This window comes from Mustela putorius, unplaced genomic scaffold (genome assembly GCF_011764305.1).
Source record: "Mustela putorius furo isolate JIRA1106 unplaced genomic scaffold, ASM1176430v1.1 tig00001033_pilon_pilon_pilon, whole genome shotgun sequence".
Taxonomy (NCBI): domain Eukaryota; kingdom Metazoa; phylum Chordata; class Mammalia; order Carnivora; family Mustelidae; genus Mustela; species Mustela putorius.
The window spans coordinates 2200830-2225333 of NW_025421540.1; the positions used below are offsets into that span (position 1 = coordinate 2200830).

The following is a 24504-nucleotide window of genomic DNA, read 5'->3' on the forward strand; positions in this document are numbered from 1 at the left end:
CTTGCCATTCTTTAGTGTCCTTTTACCTATTTTTATTTGACTCTATTCTCCCATGGGCACTTTGTAATTATTCTCGGTCTTTCAGGGAGTTCTGTCTTATTTTCAACTTCTTCCCTGAATTTGATCAACTTTTGTTGCATTTCTTCCTGTTTGTCTAGTTTGTTCTTAGTTTTTAAATTTCTCATTGTAGTTGTCCCTATGTGTGCGTATATGTACGTCTGGATGTGTGCACGTGTCCACATAATGCTTTGGTCAGTTTGGTGGTTTGCTGGGTGGTGTTACAATTCCTCCTGCTTCCTGGTTTTAGGGGTGTGTGTGTGTGTATTTTCATTAGCCAAAAATGCTACGATTCTTTTTTTTTTTTTTCCCATCAAAACAAATGTGATTCCTTTTTCGTTTTTATTTTCTTTTAATGGTAGCTTCGTATGCTGCCAATCAGATGCTATTCTGTTACTGGGAATTTTGACACAGGGCTCCCAGTTCAGGAATGTTCTCTTCTATCTGTAGAGTGAAGTGCAGTTTTCAATAGGTCACGGTGTCTGGGGGAGGGACTGGCTGTCTTTTATTTCTGCAGGATCTTTAATTTGCCCTTTTTACTTCCTTCTATCCCTTCACTGCCAGACCTCCAAAGGGCATTACTCTTTCTTTATTTGTTTGACTCTTCCCAGAAGCAAGGCTTCTTCAAGGCTGCCACCTCCTGTCCCATTCTCTTTCAAACCTATTCCCTGTTAAGTACCCCACCTGTGTTCTGTTTTAGTTCTTGGTGTTGGACTTTCTCTTTGTAGAGGTTTTAAGCCAGGACTTCACTTAAGTCCTTGGCAACAGCGGAGGGAGCTCTGCTGGAATTTGATGTCTTTTCTTTCTTCTACTTAAGAAGTAATTAGAAGTTCAGTTCCTGGCATTCCCTCTCCCAGTAGTGCTGAAGGCTTATTGGTGTTTGCATTTTGTTGAAGATGCGAGTGGAGATTCAGATTCATGAAGCTGCCATCATCCTCCAGACTGGGAAGCTCCTGGAATCACTTTTGAAATACCAAGTGCCAAGCAACATTTACTTTCTTTCCTAGGAGCACGGGAAACTTTGAGTGTGGCAAGGGCATCATCAAGGTTACCCAGATTCTGTTACAAGACAGATGAGTCTCCCTGAGATGCTTCTGTGTTAACTCTTCTTTCTTCTTTTAAGAAAGCAACACATTAAAAGGGAAAGATTGAAAAATATATATATTGCGTCCCTTCTTCCCCTTTCATGATTAAAAACAAAATAAAACAAAAGAATCCTGCTATTCAGGGCTGTCCATTCTCGGAAAAATATTCTCTGGACTTCTCTTATTCTACCTGGAGGCTCCCACCTGTGACTAAATAATCACATGAAATGGGCAGCTGGGGATCAGGGATGTTTTGCTGCAAGATTAGTAAGAAAACTGCAGCGAGCAGCTGCGAAGTCGGGTCGGGCAGGCGGGTTTGCAACCAAAACGCTCAGGTGGGCCGGCCGCTAAGAGTCCGAGTCGGTCCCCAAGACCCCGGACCCAAGAGGTGACAGCCTAGGCGGGGCCGCGCGCGGCAGCCTTGACCGCCAGGGTCCCGGGTGCGTGTGCACGTGTGTGTGCGCGCGCTCCGCCCGGCGCCGGGCAGCCACCTGTCACTCAGGGGCCGCGGCGGGGAGGACGCAGAGGGGGCGGGGCGGCGGCCGGGCTCCCGGAGGCCCTCCCGGCGGAACCCCCGCGTGCCGCAGCCATGGAGACGCGGTAATCCCCTCCTCCGGCCCGCGCCTCGGCCCCCGCAGCCGCCGCCGATTGGTCGCCCTTTGCTCCCTGACCCGCCCGCCGCCTCCGAGGCCGCCGCTTCCTCCTCGGGCGCCGCGCCGCGCTCCCGGCCCGGGGCGGAGCTCGGGCGCTGGGCGCGCGCCGCCTTCGCCGCCGCTGAGCAGCTGCCCGCGCCGGAGGAGGAGCCGCCGCCGCGCCCTTCCCCTTCCTCCGCTCCTCCCCCGGCCCGCTCCCCGCCCGCGCCGGCCCCAGGCAGCACTCGCGAGCAGCGGCGGCCGCGGCCGGCGGCCGAGAGGGGAGAATGCGGCGGCGTTCGCGGATGCTGCTCTGCTTCGCCTTCCTGTGGGTGCTGGGCATCGCCTACTACATGTACTCGGGGGGCGGCTCCGCGCTGGCCGCGGGCGCGGGCGGCGGCGCCGGCAGGAAGGTGAGTGGGGCGCCCTGCCCGGGCCCGGCCCCCCTCCCCCGCCCGACTCCGCTTTCCCCGCCGGCCCCTCCCGCGCCGACGCGCCCCCTGCCCGGCTGCAGACCCCTGCTCCGACGTGGCCGGCCGGGCGCCGAGGGGCTCTGCTGCCCCTCCTGCTGGCCTCTGCCCGGACCTAGGCTCGGGCCCCCGCTCCCCTCCTCGGGCTTCCCAACCGATTCGCCAGGGCCAGGGGTGCCCCCGGCCCCTCTGCGCTCGCCCGGCTCGGGAGAGGGCGACCCGGCGCCGCCCCGCAGGGGCTGGGGACCCCGGACGCCTTTCTCGTCGCCCCCAGTTCCCCTCCGCAGACGTCCCCCTCTGTCTGCTCCACGTAATTGAAGTTGAGTCCTGTCCGGCCGCCGGGAGCCCCGTCCCCTGCGGCGGGAAGTTTCGCCGCGGGGGTGTTGGGACCCACAGAAGGGGGTGGGCAGGAGGGGAGGGAGAGGCGGCCGCCTTTGCGAAGTGTCAGGTACCGGAGACAGGAGTCCAAGTTTCTTCGCCGCCCTTTGGTACAAGCCGCCGCAGTCCTCACCCTGTTCCCCCTCGTCACGGGGAGTGGTGGTCCCGGGCAGGCCGGGGACGCTGCCCCTTTCTCTCAGTACGCTACCTCTGGGGGCGCGCTGGGGGGTGTGCGGTGGGGGGTGTGCGGCCGGCCCCGGGCGGGACTGAACGGACTCCCAGGGCGGGTGCAAGCGGACGGCCAGCGCGCCTCTGCGCGGGGAGTGAAGCGGGTCGCGGACATCCCGAACCGCCCGTCCTCAGCATCTTCCGTTCTCGTCCGGGTGTTACGGCCGGGTCCGCTCGGCCCCCGCCGCCCGGCCGTGGCCCCCTGCCCCGCTGCCCGGTTACGCGGGGCCGGTCCCTGGTCCATAGCTGTGCTTGGAGCAGGCTCCCAGGGGCCGAGTGGTTAGGCCGTGGGGACTGTGCAAGCCACCGGGACCGCCCAGGAGGAAATCGAGCGGCCAGAGACGCCCCAGCGGCAGGGTTCTGCGGCCGGGCGCCCGCTGGGAGCCCAGGGCTTTGGCGGTGCACATGCCGCCCGCGGGGTTGAGGTGTTTGGTGGGGAATCGGCTTTGAAAGCCGCGTTATTTTTTCCGAAATCCTGTAACCCTCATTACTGTGACGTTTAGTGGCTCGGCAAACCCAGGAAATACTGAGTTAATGGAGGTGGACCGCGGGTTGGGCTGGGACTAGGGAATGGTATTCTGGAACAAGGCAGACGGGATTGACAGTATGAACAGACTTCCTAGCCTGAGAGTCAGACCCATGAAGTCGAGGCTTCTTCAGGGATTTCCCCCCTGGTTTGTTTCTTTCTCTTACTCTTTCATTCATTCATTCATTCATTCTCACCTGAAGGTATTAGATGAGGTAGGTATCTTGTTTGAGTCCTGGGTTTGCTCTGTCTGGCGGGGGCAGAAATGAAAAGTCTTTCCATGTGCTGGATTGGCCTAGCTTAGTCCTGAGCCAGCAGTGTGCTCTTAGCCCATTTTTTTTCTTTCCTTTTTTTAATGCAGGGAACTGCTGTCTGTGTACCTGAAGTCTCTTGTTTGTTTTTGAAGGGCAGCAAGCAGGGCATCCAGTAGGAGCAGTGCAGCCCTTTGAAAACTACGGTCATGTTAAACTGGAATTATTCTCAAAACTTTGCTTTGCAGAAAAATGGGCCTTGGCAGGTCCACATGGCCTGGTGTGCCGGTAGGACCTGGCAAAGCCTTCTGCCTTTCATGCAAAAGAAAAACAAATAAGCCACACTGGTATTTCTCTTTCCTTGGTTTGGCACTTGCATGAGTACATGTGCTTAGACATAGCAACAGTGTGGCCTTAGCATCCAGAGAGACTGATTTCTCCCTTGTGGGCTTCAGCTGCTGGGTTTTGAGGGGTCCTCTGTGTTAACCCCTGAAGTGGTACCCTTAATTTAAAAAAAAAAATGCAAGAACTCTTTGTGACCTAGTGGCAATGGGAAGGTACAGAGATCAGGTAGGAAAAAAAATGCATGGGCAATGAACAATTATACATGGAGTGGTGACTTGGGATTCTATTCTGTCAACGAACCATAAAATTTAATCCTAGCCCTTAGAATGGTTTAGTGATTTGTCAGTTGAGAAAGAGGTGTGTAAATGCAATAGCTTTTGAAATCGCAGTAAAAGACTCATTAACTTAGTGTTGTGGACCCTGGTATAAAACTCGAAGCTGTGAGACTGTTCTGAAGGGCTTGAATAGAGCCCTACTGTCCTGAATTTCCGAATCCAGAGTATAAAACTGCGTCGTCTTCCTTCCCCCTGAATTGTTTTCATGGATTTTAAGACTCAAGAGTCTTCAAATTTAGTTCATCCTTATGATAAAAGGAAATATGTAGTTTTTTTTGTTTTGTTTTGTCTTGTTTTTTTTAGCTTGCAAAGTATGGACATGAAAAAAGATCACGTGGTATGCAAGTTAAGGCAGAATTTAAATACTAGTGATAGTTTTTTAAGATGCAAGTGGAATGGATGTTTCTTCTCTTGCTCCACGCAACGCTATAGTAAGTCAAGCCTTTCCTTCCATATTGAGCCAATTTCTCTCTGCCCCGGCGTTTTTCACCGGGGTACCAGTCTTCAGGATTAGGCTTTGGGGGATTGTCTGATGGGTGCGGGCCTGGTGTTTCTGCTGCTTCAGCAGCCCCTCCCGGCCTTGTCACTGTGTGCCCTGCTGTTAAATAACTCTTCTCGAGATGGTTATTCTTCACTTGGCAAAACCCAGAAAGCCACCCCACCTCAGGTGCAGATCTAATAAAGGAAGACAGGAGCAGGTGCTCAAAGGCAGTCGGGCCATTGCCGCACCATCTAGGACGCAAGGCTGAGGTCTGGGGTGTGAGGTCAATCAGTTTCTGCGTAATATTGTCAAAAATCAGTGCATTTGCATTTGTGTAGATCTCTCCACTCCTCCCATAGTTTGCCCCCCGCCCCCACAACTGATGCTTTGCACTCCAAGGATGCCTTTCCTTTAAGCATCTTAAATGCTCTAAAATTTTAATCATGTTAAGTCTCTCCCAGGCCTTGGCTCCTTGGATGGAGCCGTAGAAAAGAAGGGATTTCTGTTGCAGTGAACCTGCCTCTGGATAAAGTGTGGCTGTTGAGGCTGGAAAGGGGAGGATTTCCCAGTATGTGAAGCATGATTGCTCCTGAAAGAGAGTGTGTCCAGTCTGAGACCCCCCCTTTTCTGTGCTGCTCCCACCCTCGGGAAGTGAGGGAAAGCCGTAGCTGAAGGACAGGACCAAGGGCTGGGCGGCCCATTTGCTTTCCACCTCCCCTCCCTGATGAGCGGGCACAGGGCTGCCCTTACTCTGGGGGTGCGAGAGTGGAGGACTTTGGGGGTGATCTTGCAGGAGGCTTTTGGGGGGAAGAGGGAGTGATGAGAGACCCCACTTGGTTGGGGCATGGGACACGTATAGGGGGACAGTAGGGTTTGAAACTGGAGAAGGAGTTGGGGACTGGGCTATAGAGAGGGTTTCGCACACCAAGCTGACTTGTTGGTTTTTAATTTGGTCCATCATGGGAAACAGCAGGGTGTTTTGAGCTGGGTGGTGGACATTCACAGGAAGAATGGCACGAATCCACTTATTGGCACTGAGTGACCTTAGCTCTCCACCCCCTTTTGCTTAGTGACCTTTATTAATTTAACGAGCTTCTCTGACTCTCCGTTTCTCCTCTTTACAGTGGGGATCATCATTTTCACCTTGTGGCGGTGAGCTAAATGCCAGCAGTAGGTGTTGGGGAACAGTAGACACGGAATAAATGGTTTAGAAGTTTGGGGGGATAAGGAAAAAGTAAAAGGCAGAAATACTCCTTGAAAATATATCGAACCAGGAATCTGCAGTGTCTTCTTGCTCTCTGGAAAATCGTTGACGTTTTTATTTTGTCTTTTATCCTTCATCCATTCCTCTGACATTGATTTGTTCAGTGTATCTGGGCTCGGACTGAAGAACCTTGAATGACATTAAGGGCTGCCTTTTGGGGGAGGGGTCCAGACATGCCAACTCTCTGGAACCCCACTGCGGTGTCCCACCTATGGGCAGCCAGCAGGAAAGCTTGGGTGGAGGCCACACCTTTCTCTGTGGTTGGGTAAGCAGTGGGGGTATCTCTGTGAATGTGGCCCGAGGTGGAGGTTTCTTGTGGCAAGGAAGCCAGCCTGCTCCATGCCCCCCCACCCCTTAGATCTGGGCTCTCCTCCCCTGCTCCTGTAGCCTTGCCTCTTCGGGCAGGGGGGGAGGTGGCCGTGACTGCTCTCCTGTGACTGCTACGAGATGGGACGTGAAGCTGCCACGTGCTTGGATGGGTGTCAGTAGAGCTGGGAGTCTGTGCGTGGACCTCGCTCCCTAGAGTCAGTCTGCAGTTTAAGGAAGTTCCATTGGAGATGAGAGCCTGAAGCTGAGGTAGGGAGGGCATTCGTGGTGGGAAAGCACTATAGCTGGAGAACCTGACAAAGGGCGCTGGGATGGAGACTGTTCTGTAAGGAAAACCAAGTTTCCTTGTTCCCTAGTTATGTTGTGGCTGCCTCCGTGTGCTCAAACGTAAGGGGACAGATTGTGACTGATAAACAGTGCTGGTGTGATAAGTGCATCCCTTCACCTCCCAGCAAGCATGCAGAAGAAGCTGCTGGACCCCGTACAGGGGAGGGTCAGCTTGGTTGGGCTGTCAGACCTTGAGGTAGGGTTGGGGGGACCTAGCTGGTAAAGGGTATATGTGGGCTTCAGGCCCTGTCTGTCTCTGCACCGTACCTTCTCATGCGTGGTGGGATTCCTCTTCGGAACAGGGGAGGAGGTCATCGAGAGGTGGTCGATAGGTTTATGGCTTTAGATTCTATAATATCTTGTTTTGCCCTTCATGTTTTCCAGATCTCTGGAGGGCAGGAAGTAAGTTTGGGAAGAAGTCGATTTCGAAGCAGGCAGTGCTGGGCTGCCTACCTTCTAGCAAATCAGAGGCAGTGGGCTTGGTGGAAGGAGGAGGAGGAGGTGGTGAGGGTGAGGCTGCTGGCGGCAGAGACCCAGGCACATGCAGGAGTTGACTTTGAGGTTGTGGCTGGGATCCTGGGAAAGGCACAGGGTATTCCTGGGGTGGTGGTGGGGGGGAAGAATCTGTGAGGTCTCCTAGCTGGCCCAGCAGAATTCGTGGGATGAGAAAATAGCCATACCTGGCCAAATCCACTCCCCCTTCTTGTTCTTCTGCTTTTCTCCTTGTGAATCCTGTTCTGGAAGGTTTGCTGAGACATACAAGCCGTGTGGATGTCCACATGGAAACACACCCATACGGGGCTGTTGCACAGATTAGAACAGGGGGATGCTTCCGTGCTGGTTATTAATTAAGTACCCATCTAAAGACCCCAAAGGACTCCCAGCCCCTGGCTGTCCAGGTCCCTTCCCTTGGGCTCCCTCCTCCATGATCAGCAACCAAAGAATTAACACCTGCCACCGCATGGCCCTTTTGGAGCCTGGGTGTTGAGTAGCACTCCTATAAGTGTGCCACTTGGACCCAAGGAAGCGTTGGCCTGGGCTCACTTCTCTGACCTGAAAGGTCACCTTTCCTTTGAGGCAATGTTTGATTCTCCTTACTACTGGGGACCCTGGTTCCCTTCCTGTCGTCTTGGAGCCTTGCCTCCAACTGCCTTATTGGTGAAGTTTTTGAAGGCGGATCTCCTGTCTGGCACTCCCACGAGCAGACTCTCCAGAGTGGGTTTCAGGATAGGCTGGCCCTGGTGAGAAACAATCCTTCGAGAACTAGATTGAAAGTGTTGGAGGGGGCACCCCAGTGGACACTCATGCCCTCGTAGAACTTGACCTTGTCTCTTAGCTGGCAGGAGGATTTGTGAGCCTTAGCCATGTGCTTGACCTGAAGGACTGACTCCAGGTGGTCTGGTTTACCTGTCCACTTAAGAGAGCCTTCTCCACCTTTCTCCTTGCTGACCACGTGCCCCTTTCCGGGAAATAAAAAGTCAGATGCATCAGCAAACAAGGCCTTCCATGGCGGAGCCCGTCCTCCTCGCCCTTGGTCCCCTGCCCTGGGTGAGTAAATCTCTGTTCCTGGCCTCACTTTTGCCCCTTGCTGCCTGGGGTGAGACATTCTGTCATGTCTGGTATTCCGGGCCCGGGAAACGTGGCATTTTAGACACATCGGGTTTCTTAGCGTGCCGGAATGTGGAAGGCAGTGATTCACTGGGACTGGGTTTGAAGAAATGGTCACAATTAATCTCCTCCTGGGCCTACATGGAAACAGCTTTCCTGGGCTCTCGTGCAGCCGCAGCCGAGGGGCGGCTTTCTGGGGCCGGGGAGCGGGCCAGTCCCTGGGGCTCACTGAGGTCTCGTGGGACTACCTGCCTTGGCAGACTGTGGCCTGGGCTTCTGCCCTCCTTAGTCTCCCAGGTCCCGAGTGCCGGCCACCTGGTCCTGCCGAGCTGGCGGTTTCTTGCCCACTGACTCTTCGGAGGAGGCAGGGTCAGCGTGGCTAGGACAGAGTTGCTGGATTTCCAGAGCCCAGAACTGGCCACATGGTTTGTCAGGGTTAAGGGGCCTTCTGGGGCGTCATCAGCCCAGAGGGGGTTGCTCAGTCTTGACCTGGTTGACATTTGGAGCCAGATCATCTTGGTTTTGGGTGTTGCCCTATGTGTGGTGGTGTTTAGATGCTTTTCTACCCCGTAGGGGACCACACTGCCAAGTGTTGTCAGGAGGTCAGAGTCCCCCCGCCCCTCATTTAGAGCCACTGCTCTGTCTCTGTTAACTTTGATTTCTTTTCTTCTCCCTGCAACCTTTGCAGCTGGACCCTTGTAGAACAGGACAGCCTCTCTGTGAGGTCTGGGGTGGATCCCCCAGGTCAAGGGTTTTAATAATTTAATAAATGTGTGTGCTGTTTGCACCCGCTGTGTGCCAGGCTCGGTCCTAAAGCTGCCGTATCCATATGAACTCAGCGACTCCTCGTAATAGCCCTTTGTTTCCTCTCATTTTGCTGATGAAGCCTGATGCATAGAGAGGGTAAGTCACTTTCCCAAGGTTGCAGAGCTGGCGGATGGCAGACCCAGACTCGTCTGTGTGCTGGGACTGCTCTCCGAGGTCATAGCATGCTCTCGGGCCAGGCTTCCCCTGCTCCCTTCCATGCATTTTGGCAGAGCTCTCATCCTGCCACATCGCGTCAGAAATTCCTGGAAGGCATCTTGGACCACGCTCAGGAATGCCCTGATGATAGCCTTGGTCTGTCTTGCTCTTTTCTTCCTTTTCACCTTTTGCGCCCTGAGAGGTTTTGTATGTTCTTACCCTCCCCCCTGCTCCATGTCTGCCTGTCCGGAAGATGACATCCTCGGCTGCCCCTCTGGCAGGAGCAGAAATGACAACAGGCTCTGGTCCCTTCCATTCATTCTTTCAGTGACTGTTTCTTCAACCCCTGCTATATGACAGGCATTATTGGGGTACTTGGGAATATGGCAGCAAATATAACAACCCTTTGCTCATGGAACTTTCATTCCCAGGGGGAGTTAGCTAGACCAAAACACGAGGGGTAAAGAAATGACCCAGTGTGGAAACAGGTGCTAATAAGTGCCTTGGGAAACACAGCAGTGTGGGGGGCTTAGGAATGGGGTGGGCGTCGTCATGTTACTGCGGTGGTCCCCCAGCTCGATGCGGAAGTGAGGTTTGAACAGGTCTGAGCCCACGCTGGAAGCAGGTGAATCCCTGGGGCTCCTTCCACTTCCCACGCAGCCCCTGGTTTTAGCTGTGCCCTGTCTTCTGGTTGTAGGTCCTTTTGGTGGCTTTTGCCACATAAATGAGCTGGTTTTCTTTCCTGAAGATTGTAGCTTTTGATTTGTTACAGGTGGAATTTCCTCTGTGATGAGGCAGCCTGGGGTCTTCTTGTCCCAGGGGTGTCGTGGGTGATGTGTGTACTCCTCTTAGTGACACTGGTATGCATACTCCCGTGTCCCCAGCCCCCACCCTGGACCTGCAACAGCCCTAGGTGCCCGCAGGTTAATTTGCTCATTGACTTGACTTGGTAGAATGTGCTTGCTGAGCAGTCTCGGTGCTTGCTGTCCGAGCTGATCTCTGTGAAATGCTGAGTTGGCCTGGGGGGCCGTCTGCTCTCCGTTGTCAAGTACGCTGTTAACTGACATTGCACACTGGCGGAGTGCTTTCCACGCATGTCATCATTCAATGAGAAACCCTCGTGGATCCCCGGGCACCTGCTTGGGGCACAGGATTTCCGCTGTGATATGATCTCCCTGAGTTGCTATGGGGGTTGGGGCTTGTTGATTCCTGCAGGACAACCAGCCTGTAGGAACCCAGATGTCAGAAGTCTGCCTGACACCCGGGCCTGGGAGAGGTTGTTCTCGGCAACGTGGGTGACGTTGAAGCCCCGCATCTTGGAAACTAGAATGGACATATGACTTCACTGCCCACGCACTTCGGAGTGAGGTGGGATGGTAGGAAATTGCAGGCCCTCCTGGTTCTCAGGGGGAGCCTCCGGCTGCTTTTCAGAGACAATGTTGGCATGTATGAGGGCCTCTTAAGTTTCTCTGCGGGGTTCCATTCTATGACGCCAGTGTGAGACTCGATAGAGCGACTGGAACACTTGCATGGCAGCAAAGGAGAGGTCATTTTAAAGATCTACAGACTGAGGGGCAATTGTGGTTTCTCTGTCTCTGTTTCTTCAGAGGCCAGTGTGGGCAGTGAACTCTTTCTTGGTGGAGGGCTGCTGCCCCAGAAAGATGACACACTTCAGTGCAAGGGTCCGTCCTAGCTGAGTCACCCAGGAGAGCGGGAGCAGCTGATGTAAATTAGAGGTCTGCATTTGGGAGATGCCCATAATCGAAGCGCTCTGTTATCAGGCAGAGGCGAATGGCGGTGACTCTTGTCCAGGGGGATATCCAGGGCTGTCCTGGATGACGGGCAGCTTGGCCCAGCTGGGACGCCTTCAGTCTCACTGTCTTGGTGCTTTCCCCCTCAGGGGCTCTCCTGTTGACCTAGATTTTGAGCTTTTGCTCTGTGACCTTCATGAGGCTTACCCGCTTTCCCTCTCTTTCCCTACCCCTCTGCCCACTCGGGGCCCTTCCCGGCTCCCTTGTACCACTCAGCTCACCCACTTGTTTTTTTTTGCCACTCATTTTTGATAATCACTGACTTTCCCCTTCGTGTAGAATATACACCTTTTTATCAAATCTAAGATGCTATTACTCATAAAACCATTATTTTATGTACCACTAGGAAAAGAAAAGGAACGCTGGTCATTGAAATGTGACACAACGGTTTCTTTATCAGTCAACATTTTTATTTGTCTACTTATTTAAAGAGCTCTTTTAGACTTAATTAGACATTGATTTTTCCATATATCACTCTTGTGCATAGATAAAAAGGAAAATACACATGAACTATATTGGGTAAGGTGTTTCTAAAACTTTTCCAGTGTCTAGTTTTTGACTCAGAGATATTTGTGCCTGTTTTCCTCAAAGTCATCTGTGCCATCAAGACCTTTGGTGACATAGCATTTAAAAAAAAAAAAATCAATGAAACTGCTAAAAGCTCTTGGTTCTGGGCTCTTAATGGAGCTTGTTAATTATGTAGAATTAGACAATTTTTGACTCATTTGGGAATTTTCCCTAATTCCCCAATTCACCATCCGGTTCTAACCCCCTTGATTTGGTTTCTAATGATCGTGAGTGCTTCTGTGTTGTTTCTAGGGTTTTCTTCCAGGCCACTGATGCTTGTCATGTGAGCTTTGCTGCTAGTGTGTTGTGTGTTTGGGCACATGCTGGTCATTACAGTGCATCATGGCCCTTGCCCGACCTTCAGCATCACACGGTATCCTTCATTGTGAGATGCATCCCAGTTTCACGTCAAACTGTGGAACATAGCGCACATTAGAATTAATGGGTTATGGTCTTCTTTTTCTCATGTGTGAGGTTCCTCACCTTCAGGAGAATGCGGCCCCGGGGTCCTGTCCCTGATAAAGGAAAATGGTAGCCCGTGTTAGAACATGGCGTTAGAACGTGGCCAGCTCTTCACTCCTGATTCCCAGGATCCATGTAAATAGATGTTTTCTTCTCTTTATTTCTTCTCTTTTCTTTTTACTTTTGAGAGATGAGCAGCGAGGAGCAAACCCATTCAGAAGCTCAGTGGAACATTCTCTATCCGTCGAGTGCTGGGATCTGTGGAAGTCAGCAGGGTGCTCGGTTTTCCTTCACAGAGCTCAGACTCACTGACCAAACCAACTAGAGAAGGACCTAAAAAGAAAAGAGAAAAAAAGAAAGAAAATTAGGGTTAAGTTGAATAGGGACTGGAGAGTAGATGAAAGGAAAAGCATCATCATTGATTTTATTAGTGGCAGTAATGGTCTTGGGGTTGTTTTTTGAAAATCCTTATCTTCTGTAGACCTAATCTAAAGTATTTATGGACGCAATGATACCATGCCTGGAAGGAAAATTATGGAAGCATAAGAGAGGGCAGATGTGTTATTGAATATGACTGATGGATACATGGGGTTCCTCCTACTATTTTATTTTTGTGTCCTTTTAAAAGTTTCTGCTCAGTGGGGAGCCTTCCCCCCTCCCCTCCCCCGCCTGCCTCTCTGCCTACTTGTGATCTCTGTCTGTCAAATAAATAAAATCTTTAAAAAACAATTTCATTAACTTTTTAAAAAAAGTTGTTTGTAGATGTTTTAGCTAAAACTAGCAAACTGGGTGAAAACTAATATTTTTGAAAAAGCAGCTTGAAGGCTGAGTGATAAAGTCGGTGCAAGGTTTCTGTTCCCAGTTTCCCTTCTCCCAGGTGATGCTGCCGCACAGCCAAGTGTCTTCCAGTCTGGTCCAGTTCGGACACAGTCTACCTGGAGACGGCATCAGGTGCCACAGGTCAAAGGCTCCGACCTACAAGATTGTTCTCTGCTTCTGATACCAGGCGCAAGCCCAGGTTGTTCCCTTGCTTCTGACTAACAGGCTAGACATCGGAGGTCCCCACCACCCTTTTCTTGGGTTCAGTTAGTTTGCTAGAGCAGCTCACAGATTTCCAGAAACCCGTTTACTGACTAGCTGACTGGTTGATTACAGAGAATATCAAAGGGTCTGAACGAACAGCCGTATGAAGAGAGGCACAGGGCAAAGTCCCAAACAGAGAAGCTTCTGTCCTCGTGGAGTTTGGGGCCTGGCACGGTGGCATGTGGAAACCTTCTGGTTCTCCAACCTAGAAGCTCTCCGAGCCCCCTCCTCTGGGGTTCTTACTACAGAGGCATGATTGATCAAATCATTGGCCACTGGTAGTTTATTCAGTCTTTGGCTCCTCACTGGTCCCCAGAAATCAGGGGTGGGACTGAAAATGCCAGTCCCCTCGTCAAATGGTTGGTTCCTGTGGTGCTTTCCAGAAGTCATCTTGTTCGCATAAACCCAGTGGTGGAAGGGGGCGTGTTAGGAATAAGGAGACACCCATTTCACCTTTCTGGCTTTAAAGAGTTTTCAGAAACAGGGGACAACAGACCACATATTATGAGAAGAGACGCTCCTGTTGGCACTCAGGAAAGTCAAGGGTTTGGAGAGTCATGAGCCAGGAACTGTGGGTGGAGAGTGCGCATGCGTTTCTCACAGATCATAGGAGCACGGTCAGCAAAGATTCGCGTCAGCCTCGCATGTCCTCTGTAATTGAGGAATGTCCGGTGGTGACTCTTTCCAAAGGATGCTTCAGAGGTTGCCCAAGATCCTGGAATTGTCGCCTGTGTCAGCATGTGATTCCACTTCTTCTCTACAGATGATCTCGGGGTGCCTGGGGGGCTCAGTCAGTGAAGCGTCTGCCTTAGGCTCAGGCCGTGGTCCCAGGGGCCTGGGATGGAGCCCCACATTGGGCTCCCTGCTCAGTGAGGCGTCAGCTTGTGCCTCTGCCCTCCTCCGCCATCTGTGATGCTCGCGCGTGCGCGCACTTGCTCTTTCTCTCAAATAAAATGTTTTTAAAAAATTATCTAAACTCTTAGGAGATGGCTAATCTTGGTGATTGTTTTGGTGGTAGAGTGTCACTTTAGGGTGTTTGGGGAGTTTGCCTACACCTCACCAGCCTGGAGAACCTATCGCCTGCCAGAGTCTGGTGTGCAGAGTCTGTTATACCAAACACACATCTCATTTGACAGGTGGGAGTGGGCAGGAGACGTGTCTTGGTGTTTAGTCCTCCTGCCGGCCTATCCATTCGTCCCAGGCAGTTCGCTTGTTGTCGTAAACAATCCATTAGGAGCTGCGGATGATTTGGGAAGCTGGGATGGGAGACCTTTAAATAACTGTATTATTCCTTTTTTTTCTTTATTTGTTTCCCCAGCAGAATATTATTGCCCGCACCTCGTGTTTGGCCTTGGCTTTGTAAATGAGCGACTTGTGACAAACGTATGATAATTCGTGTTTTCTGGATGGTGTCATTCCCGGTACTTCAAACTTACATCAGTCTTGTCGTAACACTTCAGAGACATTGCTCATTTATCTTTCATTTCTGGAGCTAGTTTTCTTCCCGCCCTGATGCGTGCGGTTTCCAGTGGGCCCCCGGGTTATGAACTTGCCCCCGCCAGGTCATGCAGGAACAGTGTTGGGGCTAGGATTGTCATGGTCCCCTGGCTACCCAAAATGCACCTTTGGAGAAGGTCCACCACGGCCATTCTGGTTTTGGAGGTGCAGGCCTGGGGATCATCTCAGTGACCTTTTTCACTTCGAGCTGCCCATGAGCCAGGATGGGGAGCGGTCTGGGTTTTTAGAGCCCGAGGGCAGCACAGAAGGAGCCTACCTGTGGTCGTCCAGGCTGCACTGATGGGCTCCCAGGGAACATCCCTGCATGAGGGCTGCCTAGTTTCATCCTCTGTCTACACTGCACTGGCCCCAGAGTGGGATTTCTGATGATCTAATCCATCTAGTTTTTCACACCAGGCATCGGAACATACTGGTGTCCTTTCTACCTGCCCCATAGGTGTTTTCAAGGAAAGTGCTCCTTGGTACTGTAAGATCTTATTTTAGGATTCAGCGGTGACCAGGAGGCCTCTGTGGAGGGCTGGAGGGTACCCAGGGTCTGAGCTACCTGCAGAGTGGTGTCTTGATGACCCAGACTCCGTGTGTGTGTGACATGGGGAGACTTCGGAGCACTGGGAGTATAGCCTGCTTGGCTCCCTGAGCGCTGGTGTCCAGAGGGAGACTGATTCTCAGGGGAATAACTCAGGAAATCCACGTTGGGCTGTTGGGAGACAGTCTTGCAGAGCCCAGAGAGATCGTGCAAGGAAGCCTTTGGTGGGGTGTGAGGCGCTGGGGTAGGGTGGCTGCTGGGGTATGTGGCTGGGGGGCCACAGGCCCGAATTTGAAGTCTGGCTTCTCCAGTTAGCTGTGGACACACAGGCAGGTTACTTAACTCTCTGTTCCTCGGTTTCCTCATTCATGTATGTCATCGGGTTGTTGAGTGAAGACTAAGTAGTCAGAATGAGGTCGGTATTCAGGTCATAAGTGCCCCAACCCCTGGTGCTGATGTAAAGTCTCAGGCTATCAGAGGGATGGGTGCTGGCTGGCGCCCCGAGCTAGGCGAGGCTGTCCTCTGTGGCCAGCGCTCACCAGCCCCGGGGCGCCTGTGCCCCCTGGAGCTGGCCTCCCTCTCCCCTGTTGAAGCAGACTGGCCTGTGTTCCCAGACAGTCCCTCCACTTCCGTGGACCCTGCCTGGAACCTTCACCTTGGAGGGAGGGTAAGGACATAAGAGATTCCTGTAGCCCTTCTCCTCTCCAGTGAGAAAACTGAGCCTCAGGGCCGGTGGGTGAGCTGTGCAGGGTACCCAGGCGGCAGGGGTCTGCGGACCCGAGGCAGGAAGCAGCAGGCTAGAACCTTCTCCCGTGCCTGGTTACTGAGAGCTGATTTCCTAATTTTACCCCTTAATCTCTCATCTTTGCAAATTACACCAGGATGTGGGTTTTAACTATGTGACTGTATAATTAATTTTTTTAACTCTAATTGGCAATTGGTTTTTTTTCAATACCTTGAGCTGTTATTATCCGAATGCGGCGTGTTATTTGAAAACTTTTCCACAAGGTTTTAATTAGTAAACGTTCTGTTATTTTCATTAGTTCAGTTTCTGCCTTGCTTTTGAAACTGTAGGTGAGTGACAAGTGGAAGACAAATTAATAACTGTGGCAAGGCAACAAAGCCCCTCACCCCCATGAGGGCCGAGGACTAGTTCTGTCAATTAGCACGGTGTTCATGTGGTTTTCTCTGATGCCTCTAATTAAGACGACTTACAGCTAGACTGCAGATTAATAGATACACTGCATGATGATTTCAACAAGAATGTCCGTGCAGAGCCCCGGATGTTTGGTGATGACCACTCAAAGAGCCAGGGTTCTGACACCACCGGTACTCAGGCCTCCCTTTTCTCATCTGTGGAATGGGTTGTTGGAAGTCAGTGAGCTGCAGTGGGGGCTGGTGCTGACCGGTCGCGCGAGGGCCTACTTCTGTTTTTCCTGGCATGTGGGCCTCCAGCAGATGCTTCTGGGGGTCGACTCTAGGCTTCCCTGCTGGACAAGGGGGCTTGCTTGGAGGAAGACCCCCTAGTGGGTGGTGACCTCCTGGTGTGACGGCTGCACTAGGGATTGGGTATGAAATCAGGGAAGGAAGACCCTGGTGGTGGGAGCTTTCCCTTCCTGGGTGGCCTCCCTCCCTTTCTTGGACCACGTGGAGTCGCTGAGCATAGGGAGGTCCCTGTCTTTAAGGGGAGGCCTGGTGCTGAGCAAGACCAGAAGTGTCACATCGGGGTTACCGTCTAAGGTACCAGAATTGGTCAGAGTGCAGCGTGGTTCCCAGGGTCAGGGGAGCCGAGTGGACCTAATGGATTAATGGCCTGAGGGAGTGAGCTGGTGGGAGGGCAATTTCATGGGTGTCTGCCTTCAAGTCCTGCCTTCCCGGTCCGCAGATGTTCAGGCTGGGTCTCTCCTCCCAAGACCCCTGGAGCTGGCCCACCCTTGGAGATCTGCCAGTGCCCTATGTCCCCAGAGGCGGGCTCTCCTCATGCCTCCCCAGCTCTCCTCGTGCCTCCTTCTCCCTGCGGAGCTCGGAGCTCGGGGAGAGTCTGGCCCAGCTGTATTTATTTGTTCCAAGAAGGGAGTGTTGCATTGTGAGAAGGGGAGTCTGGCTTTGGAGGTCTGCACACAGAGAAATAGTGGAAAAGCCTAGAAACCAGCCCTCACAGTGCCTGACAGTCAGGAAGCCCTGTGCACAGAACATCCCCATTTAAGTGCTAATTAGGCATCTGGGGCGATGGAGGCGGGGAGCCAGGCTAAGAGATGACCTTTAAAGGTTGTCTGCAGCCCTCCAATACTTGCGGCACATTGAGATGTCTCGAGATAGAGAATCCCCATTCTAAGGCACTGCTCTTTCCTTTAAAAAGGCTGTCTGGACGGTTAGGTGGTGCCCAGAGAGTTTAGGAGATGGACAGCACTCAGCATTTCATTTCCTCTGCGTGGTAACAAGGGGGACACTGTGTTTGTGCTCAACCTCTCTGCACTGCCTGGGACCAGCTGTACCTGTGTGCCTGTGCGGCCTTGAAGATCCCCCGGGGCAGCTCTTAGCCTCCCCCTGCCCCCAGAGGGGACCCTACTGCTCCCCCTTTGAGGGAGGGAAGTGGTGCCTGGGACAAAGGAGGAAAGGGACTTGAGCTGGGGGTCGGCCTGAGCTCTTCTCACCACCCTCTGGCACTGGGCTTTGTGCCGACAGGGGAGGAGGTCTGCATCCCCACAATCCTGCTGGTCCAGCAGGGAGGGAGGCACAGCCTTCCACTGTTCCAGGGTCCCTCACCATGTGCCACTGTTGACACCTGGGACCTCCCCCAACCTGCGGAGCAGTGCGGTGTGATTTCTGATCGCCTGCATCCCAAAGGCTATTGAGAGTCTTGAGGACTGGCATGCGCTTAGCTGCTCCCCTTTCTGCCCTCCTCCCTCTTGCAGAGGTGCTGTAGCAGCCATAGACTTTGAGGAACGAGGCCCTCTGCCTGGGAATCTGCATTCCAGGAAGGGTGCAGGTTGAAGGCCACCCAGCCAGTACTGGATAGCCGTACGCGTAACTCCAAGGGGGGCTCACATAATCAGCAGAAAGGACTGGAGTGGGGGGCTTACATTTGGAGAAGAAAGATCCAGCCATGAGGATGTAGTAGAAGACTGTCCAGGCATGGAGAGGAATTGTGTGCAAAGGTCCCGGGGCCAGAGTAAATTTGGTGTGGTTGGGCAACTAACAGCCAAAAAGAAGGCAGGTGAATGGAAGCATAGTGGGCAAGGGAGGCAGCGGCTCAGTAAGCATTTAGGGACTTACCCATTTGTGTCATTGGGCTCCCGGGTGTGGCTCAGCACCCCGCACCCAGTTGGTGATCTGTAAACACTGGTCCGTGAGATGAGTGTCAGACTGCTGGGGTTGCCGTGGTGAGGACGGCCACGAGCCCAGACTCGTGGAGGGTCTGCTGTTTGGTAAACGAGGCCGAACTATTGTGACACATGCTGGTCCTACCATGGCCCTTCCCTGGGCTTTTCCCCTGCTGGGTGACCTGGCCTTGAGTTCTGAGTCACTTGCCCGTTCATGTACCGGCTCTGATCTGTTACAGCTGTGGTCTGGCAGACGTGGTCAAGGGAGGGAGCCCCTTTCATTTCTGGGTGTCAGTCTGGCTTTTCCCCCAGTGCAGTGCATCCTAGAGCATTTTTTTCCTCCAGAAAGACTGCATTGCTGTTGTGGCCGAACAGGCCCCGGCTGTATCTGTGTGCTATTAAATCAGCGGGGCGGGGGGGGGGGGCTTCACTTGTGGGAGGAGTGCGGGGAGACACCATGCCAGGCTGCTGAAGTCGAGGCGAGAGAGATAATGAGCAGTAGAAATATCAGTTGTTTTTAAACCCTCTTAGTTCCTTCCAGCTGTACGTAGCGAAGAGGTTTTCATTATGAGCTCTCCCTCGACCCGTTCATCGTCATGAAACTGCTCTGCGTTCAGACCGTAACTGAGGCAGTCACCTCGGCTGAAGTAGTGTCCGGGCACTCAGGCTGTGGAGACCCGCCCAGAAACTCAGATTAAGCAGCCTGTGTGCGCTAGTTCAGCACAGGGCTGAGTTTCGGGAGCTCCCGCTGACTGCCTGTGTTAATGCTCCGTGCCTTCGATGACCATAAAGAAAAAACTGTGTGGGTAACACCACCGCCCTCTTCCCTAGAGGCTGGGAGATGTAGGACTCCAGTCGGATGGGATGGAGGTAGACTCCCGTTATGAAATGTGGGGGCGCCTCTACACAGTACTGTCGGAGGCCTTGGGGTGGGTGCACGGGCCGTGCGTACCTCACTCAGCGCCCTAGCTGCCTGCAGCGACTTGCCGAATGTTCGAAACCAGCTCCCAAGTTCTGGGAGGAGCGCAGGTGCCGCCGGATGCATGCAGAGCGGCAGAGGCAAGCCCTGTGCGCCTCTGTGGGATGTCGAGACCCAACAGTAGGATTCTACCCCAGAACTTGGCCCTCTTAGGAAATGAGGAAAGTTTGCCCTGTGTTATGTGGAGAGTTTGGAGGTACAGAGTAACGAGACTCGAGGGGATGGCATCTGCAGTCATTGGAGCAAGAATTTAGACTGGATCGTGGTGATTAGCTGAGAAGGGATCAGTTCAGCCTTGAACCACTAGTGGGTGTATGGGGCGCAGGTGACTGGAGGACCGCCTGAGTCAAGGGAGGAGGGATGAGCAGGGTGGCCTGGAGGAAGAATTTCCGTGCAGCACAACTCCCTCCCTCTTTGGAGGTTGGAGCTTTCTGTCTCCTATATTTTGAGGGGTGATCTTCCAGGCCAGGGAGGAAAACCGCTGTAGAATGTGCTCTCAGTGTGCGAGGGCATTGAGCTCCCTTTTTGCTCCTCGTCCCTCCTCGGTTCCACCTTCAGCATAGGACGTAACTTCTGCAGAAACGAGGATTCAGTTACTGATGGAGTCTCCTGCGTTGGATGTCTTGGAGCAGTAATAACTAGGATTAATCATGTGGTTTTAGGGCCAGCACCTTCTGCCCAGCTGTGTGTCGCCCGTGCTGCTTGTGCTTTTGGGGAACCCTGAGAGCGTGTGTGGGAGGTGGCAGGGGCAGCTTTGGAGTCCTTGGCTGGGTCCAGTTTCAGCCCCTCCTATGGCTGTCTGTCCCTAGACAGGTGCCTGCCTTCCTTAAGTCTCTGTCACCTCCTCTGTACGATGGACATAACAGGACCTTTTTTTGTTATGAAGATTAAATGAGATGTTCTCTGGGCAGGACTGTTAACGTGCCCTGGCACATAGATAGAAGGTGCTCACTGTCGTGTGTCTGTGTGTGCATGTGCGCGTGTGCATGTGTGTGTGTGCATGTGTGTGTTGTCATGAGCTCATCGGACGTTCATGTCTTGTCTGCAGCTGCAGCTGCAGGCATGTGTCCTGGTGCCCGTGCTTGTACGCACATGCACAGCCATGCGCTCCCACGTCTTTGCTTCTTCCTGGCTGAGAAGGTGTGTACATCGTTCCGTTAGAGATGCAGACTTACTCTGTGTAGGTCAGCGTGCTCTTTGTCCATCGCAGGGAGAAGCGGATTTTGCCAGGGAAGGTGGAAATGAAGATCTGGTTTAGAGCTTGCTCTGTCCCCTTCTTCCACATGGTGGGCCCCAAGCAAGCCTCTGGCACCGCATCTTCTGACCCATACGCAGTGTTCCCGGAGAGGCAGGGATGTGGCCTGTTAGGGCATGCGTATTGTCCTTATCTCAAGAGATCCCTCATCTGATGACAATACTAATTAGTGAATTTCGTAAAGGCAGGATATGCAGACTTGAAGGAATTTGCCCAAGGATGGCACTCGACTTGCTGCGCTGAAATGAAATTTCAAGGACTGCGGTAGCCTGGGATCCCGGCTTTTACTGTCTTTCTTCTCTCCCCCGTCTTCATTGGTTTTCTTTGCAGCTTACATCTCTCCTCTGCGCCCCACCCCCAAACCGTGGTCCAGTGTTTCTCAATCTGGGCACGTGGGCGGAATGCCTGGGGAGATGTAAAAGTACGGATGCCCAGGACCTACCCCAGACCAATAAAACCGGAATGTTGGGCCACAGCACTGAAGCACGTTTTAGAAAAAGCTCCCCACTCCTGACTCTCAACGCAGTCAGGTTTGGGAACGGTAGTTCAGGAAGGCATTACGGAGAGGTTCCATCTTTTTTTGGCCATAGCCGCGAAATGTCACAGAGTCCTTGCCTGTATGTTTGGTCCATTTTGTGGACTTTGAATTTGAGTTGGGTCTTCCGTTTGGGTGCTTGGTTTTATATTCAGAGTTGAGTATTGATGAATGTATAAGGGATTGCCCACCGGATTACCGAATGAGACTCTTAGTCTGAGTAGTTATTCTGGAATCTCCAAGAAGCTTGCTGTTCACAATGGAAAATAATGAGACAGTGTAGACCTTAAAGAAAATACAACTTTTCTTAGAGGCTCTGGACTGAGTGAGTTGAGGGAGGGGGCTCCTCATAGTTCAGCAATCATGGATTTTATTCTTCTGTATTTTTTTCATCTGGGGTTTGGTTGTTTTGTTGTCATTGTTGTTGGGGTTTTTTTTTTGTTTGTTTGTTTTTTGTTTTTTGAGGAGGGAGTTTGACCCCATAATGTTGAGTGTCAGTGACCATGTGTTTGTAAATCTCCAGACAATCTATTCTGGATCATGTACCAACTGATTCATGAGAACTTATTCATGATCAGAGGACACTGACATTTGTCCTCAGCCTGCCTGTGAGCCCCTTATCTGCTGGGAGGACGTAAACAAAGCTGTCTGTCCCGGGCTGACCTGGCATTGGTGGGTGCCGCTCAGCTCCCTACACAGCCGCATTTGCTCATTTGAATGGAAGGTAGAGGACCTGCCAGGAGCATGTCTGTCCTTGTCTCCCGGTTGTCCCCTCTTGGGATGGGTCACGTGCACGCTGAGAAGCAGAGTCGGGAGGGAACGGCCAGAGGTACCCGTGCATCTGAGGTTTCTGAAATCCGTGGGCTTTGGCTGATTTCTCTGTTGTAAGATAAACTGGCCAGAATTTAGGAATGGCATGAATAGGTTTTTATCCACTGAGAGGTTGAAGTTTTGTATTCATTTTCTTTATTCTGCCCAGTTCTGTGTGTGTGTGTGTGTGTGTGTGTGTGTTAACGTATTTGTAGAAACAGTTGAGACCCCCACAGTTATTTTCTAAAGAATACCTTATAAATCTTCCAGTGTGTAAATCATGTGTAGTAAACACACAGTTAAAATAAGAGCAGCCCTGGGGTGCCTGGGTGGCTCAGTCATTGAGCGTCTGCCTTCGGCTCAAGTCATGATGCCAGGGTCCTGGGATCCAGCCCTGCATCGGGCTCCCGGTTCAGTGGGAATCCTGCTTCTCTCTCTCCCACTCCCCCTGCTTGTGTTCCCTCTCTTACTGTCTGTTTCTCTTTCTCTCTTTCTGCCAAATAAATAAATAAATAAAATCTTTTATAAATCAATCAGTCAATCAGAGCAGCCCTTCAGCTGGCTTGGACAGAGCTTTGCAAGAGGAATTGCCACCGATTCAGGGTCTCTGGGTTTCCCAGGTTTGGAAACTCAGTTGTATTAGTTCACCTTGGAGGTTATCAATCAAAGATTGGGGTTTCCATGAATCAGAGTTGTAAAATGCTGGTAAATCAGATTGACAGCTCATTAGCTGATGATGAGAAGCAGGCATTGTAAGAAGGCTTTTGGGGGCTCATGTGCTCAGGAAACCACAGCAATCCTGGGTGAGCAGTGGTGTTTTCTGTAGCCTGATTTCCCTCTGCCTATGATGCCTGATGCATTGGCCTTCAGCATTCTGGGGATATTTCTGTGGATAGAATCAATACCCTCTCCCCAGGGTAGCAGTGGAGACTCATTTTTCACAAAAAACCAGTGTGCAATTTATTAAACCATTGTCTCAACCCCCAGTCCTTCCAGACTTGGCTCTGTGATGCCCAAGCTTGGACTCTGCATGTCAGCAGCTTTCTGCTATTGCCAGCAGCTCCCCAGCAGGCCCTCGGCGGTGGGGGAGGGGCAGGGGAGCTGCAGTCAAGGGGTCAGCAAGATGGGCAGCAGAGAAGGGACTTGGTCCTTCCCCTAGGCTTCCTCTTCCCATGAACAGCCCCCAGGGACACCTGTTGGCTTCACCTGCGGCAGCTAAATCCAGTTCTCCCAGTGCTGGGGAAACTGCCTGCTGGCCCCGCCCATCGTAGCGTCCCATACTCAGAGCTCTGGGCATCAGGACCCCATCTCTGAGTTTATAAGGGTCAGTCCTTCCACGTCTCCCCTTTGTTCTCTCTATCGTCTTCCCCGGTTGTTACCTCCCTGATGCCTTAGTGGCCTGGTTAACAACTTTACACCCAGTGAACGATTTCTGTTAGAGCCCCTCTCTTCAAAAAGCTGGTGTGGCGTCTGAATTCTACTTGGGCCCTGACTGATACATCTGACTTTCTTTTCAACATTCTTTAGTATTCAGCTGGCAGAACTATTTCCTGAAACATATTGGTACTTAATTAGATTACGGTTTATGCTACGTTCCTTAGATTTTTTTGCCCAAGTCATCCTGATGAGGTTTTTGTTTTCGATTCCTCTCCGAGATTTGAGACACACTCTCTTCTCATCAGTTACACTTCTAAATCATCAGCTAGAGTGAGCTGTTTCCTGGAAAGATCGCCCCAGATGGCTAATGCCATTCATTCTCTTGGTTCTTTTCGGCTTTATTTTCAGAGGGTGGCATCTTCCAACCTTATTGCCAAATTCTACGCCCCTTATGTGACAACTCTGAGATTTCCTTCAACTTCTAGATGATGGCTCTTGTGTATTTAAGCCGTATCCACTTCTAGAAAGCTTTGAGGCAGCACATTAAAAAAAGCATATATTGTGTGTAAACAGAGACTCATTAAAACAAGGGTTGAAAAATCTAGGGCCCAGTAATTTGCAGGGGTGTGGAGGTGGCGGCATAGGGTGGGGAAGAAAAAGGGGGAGAAAACAGAAGTGCTCAGGGAATTGAAGGATGAAGGAGAACGAACCCTAAGCGTATCCGTTGGGCCAGATCCCGGGTGGTTGTTGCCCATCTGTGTTGAGTTTCATCCCAACGTAATCCTGCCCGATGGGTGTTATTATCCCTCATACAGAGCAGGAGCCTGAAGCCCAAAGAGTTGACCAAATAGGGCTCCTGTGCCCCAGAGCCTTTCAGCAAGTCCACTGACACCAGACCGGCAGCTGCACATGAGGTTGGATCTTGGTGCCCAGAGGAAGTATGTTGGGTTGCTTAGCTCTCAGTTTCTAACAAAATGAAGC

General features: G+C 52.1%; 1 protein-coding gene across 2 annotated transcripts in view; it reads left to right on the top strand.

Moving 5' to 3' along the window:
- The first annotated feature begins 1944 nt into the window (after positions 1-1944).
- GALNT2 (polypeptide N-acetylgalactosaminyltransferase 2) overlaps positions 1945-24504 on the top strand; it is a 179453-nt gene continuing 156893 nt past the window's right edge. The window contains exon 1 of one of the 2 annotated variants that reach the window (XM_045087095.1): positions 1945-2187. In XM_045087095.1, coding sequence (XP_044943030.1) covers positions 2062-2187 — 126 coding nt within the window. In that variant the 5' untranslated portion in view covers positions 1945-2061. The remainder of the gene's footprint in view (positions 2188-24504) is intronic. The other variant, XM_045087094.1, reaches the window with a different exon arrangement.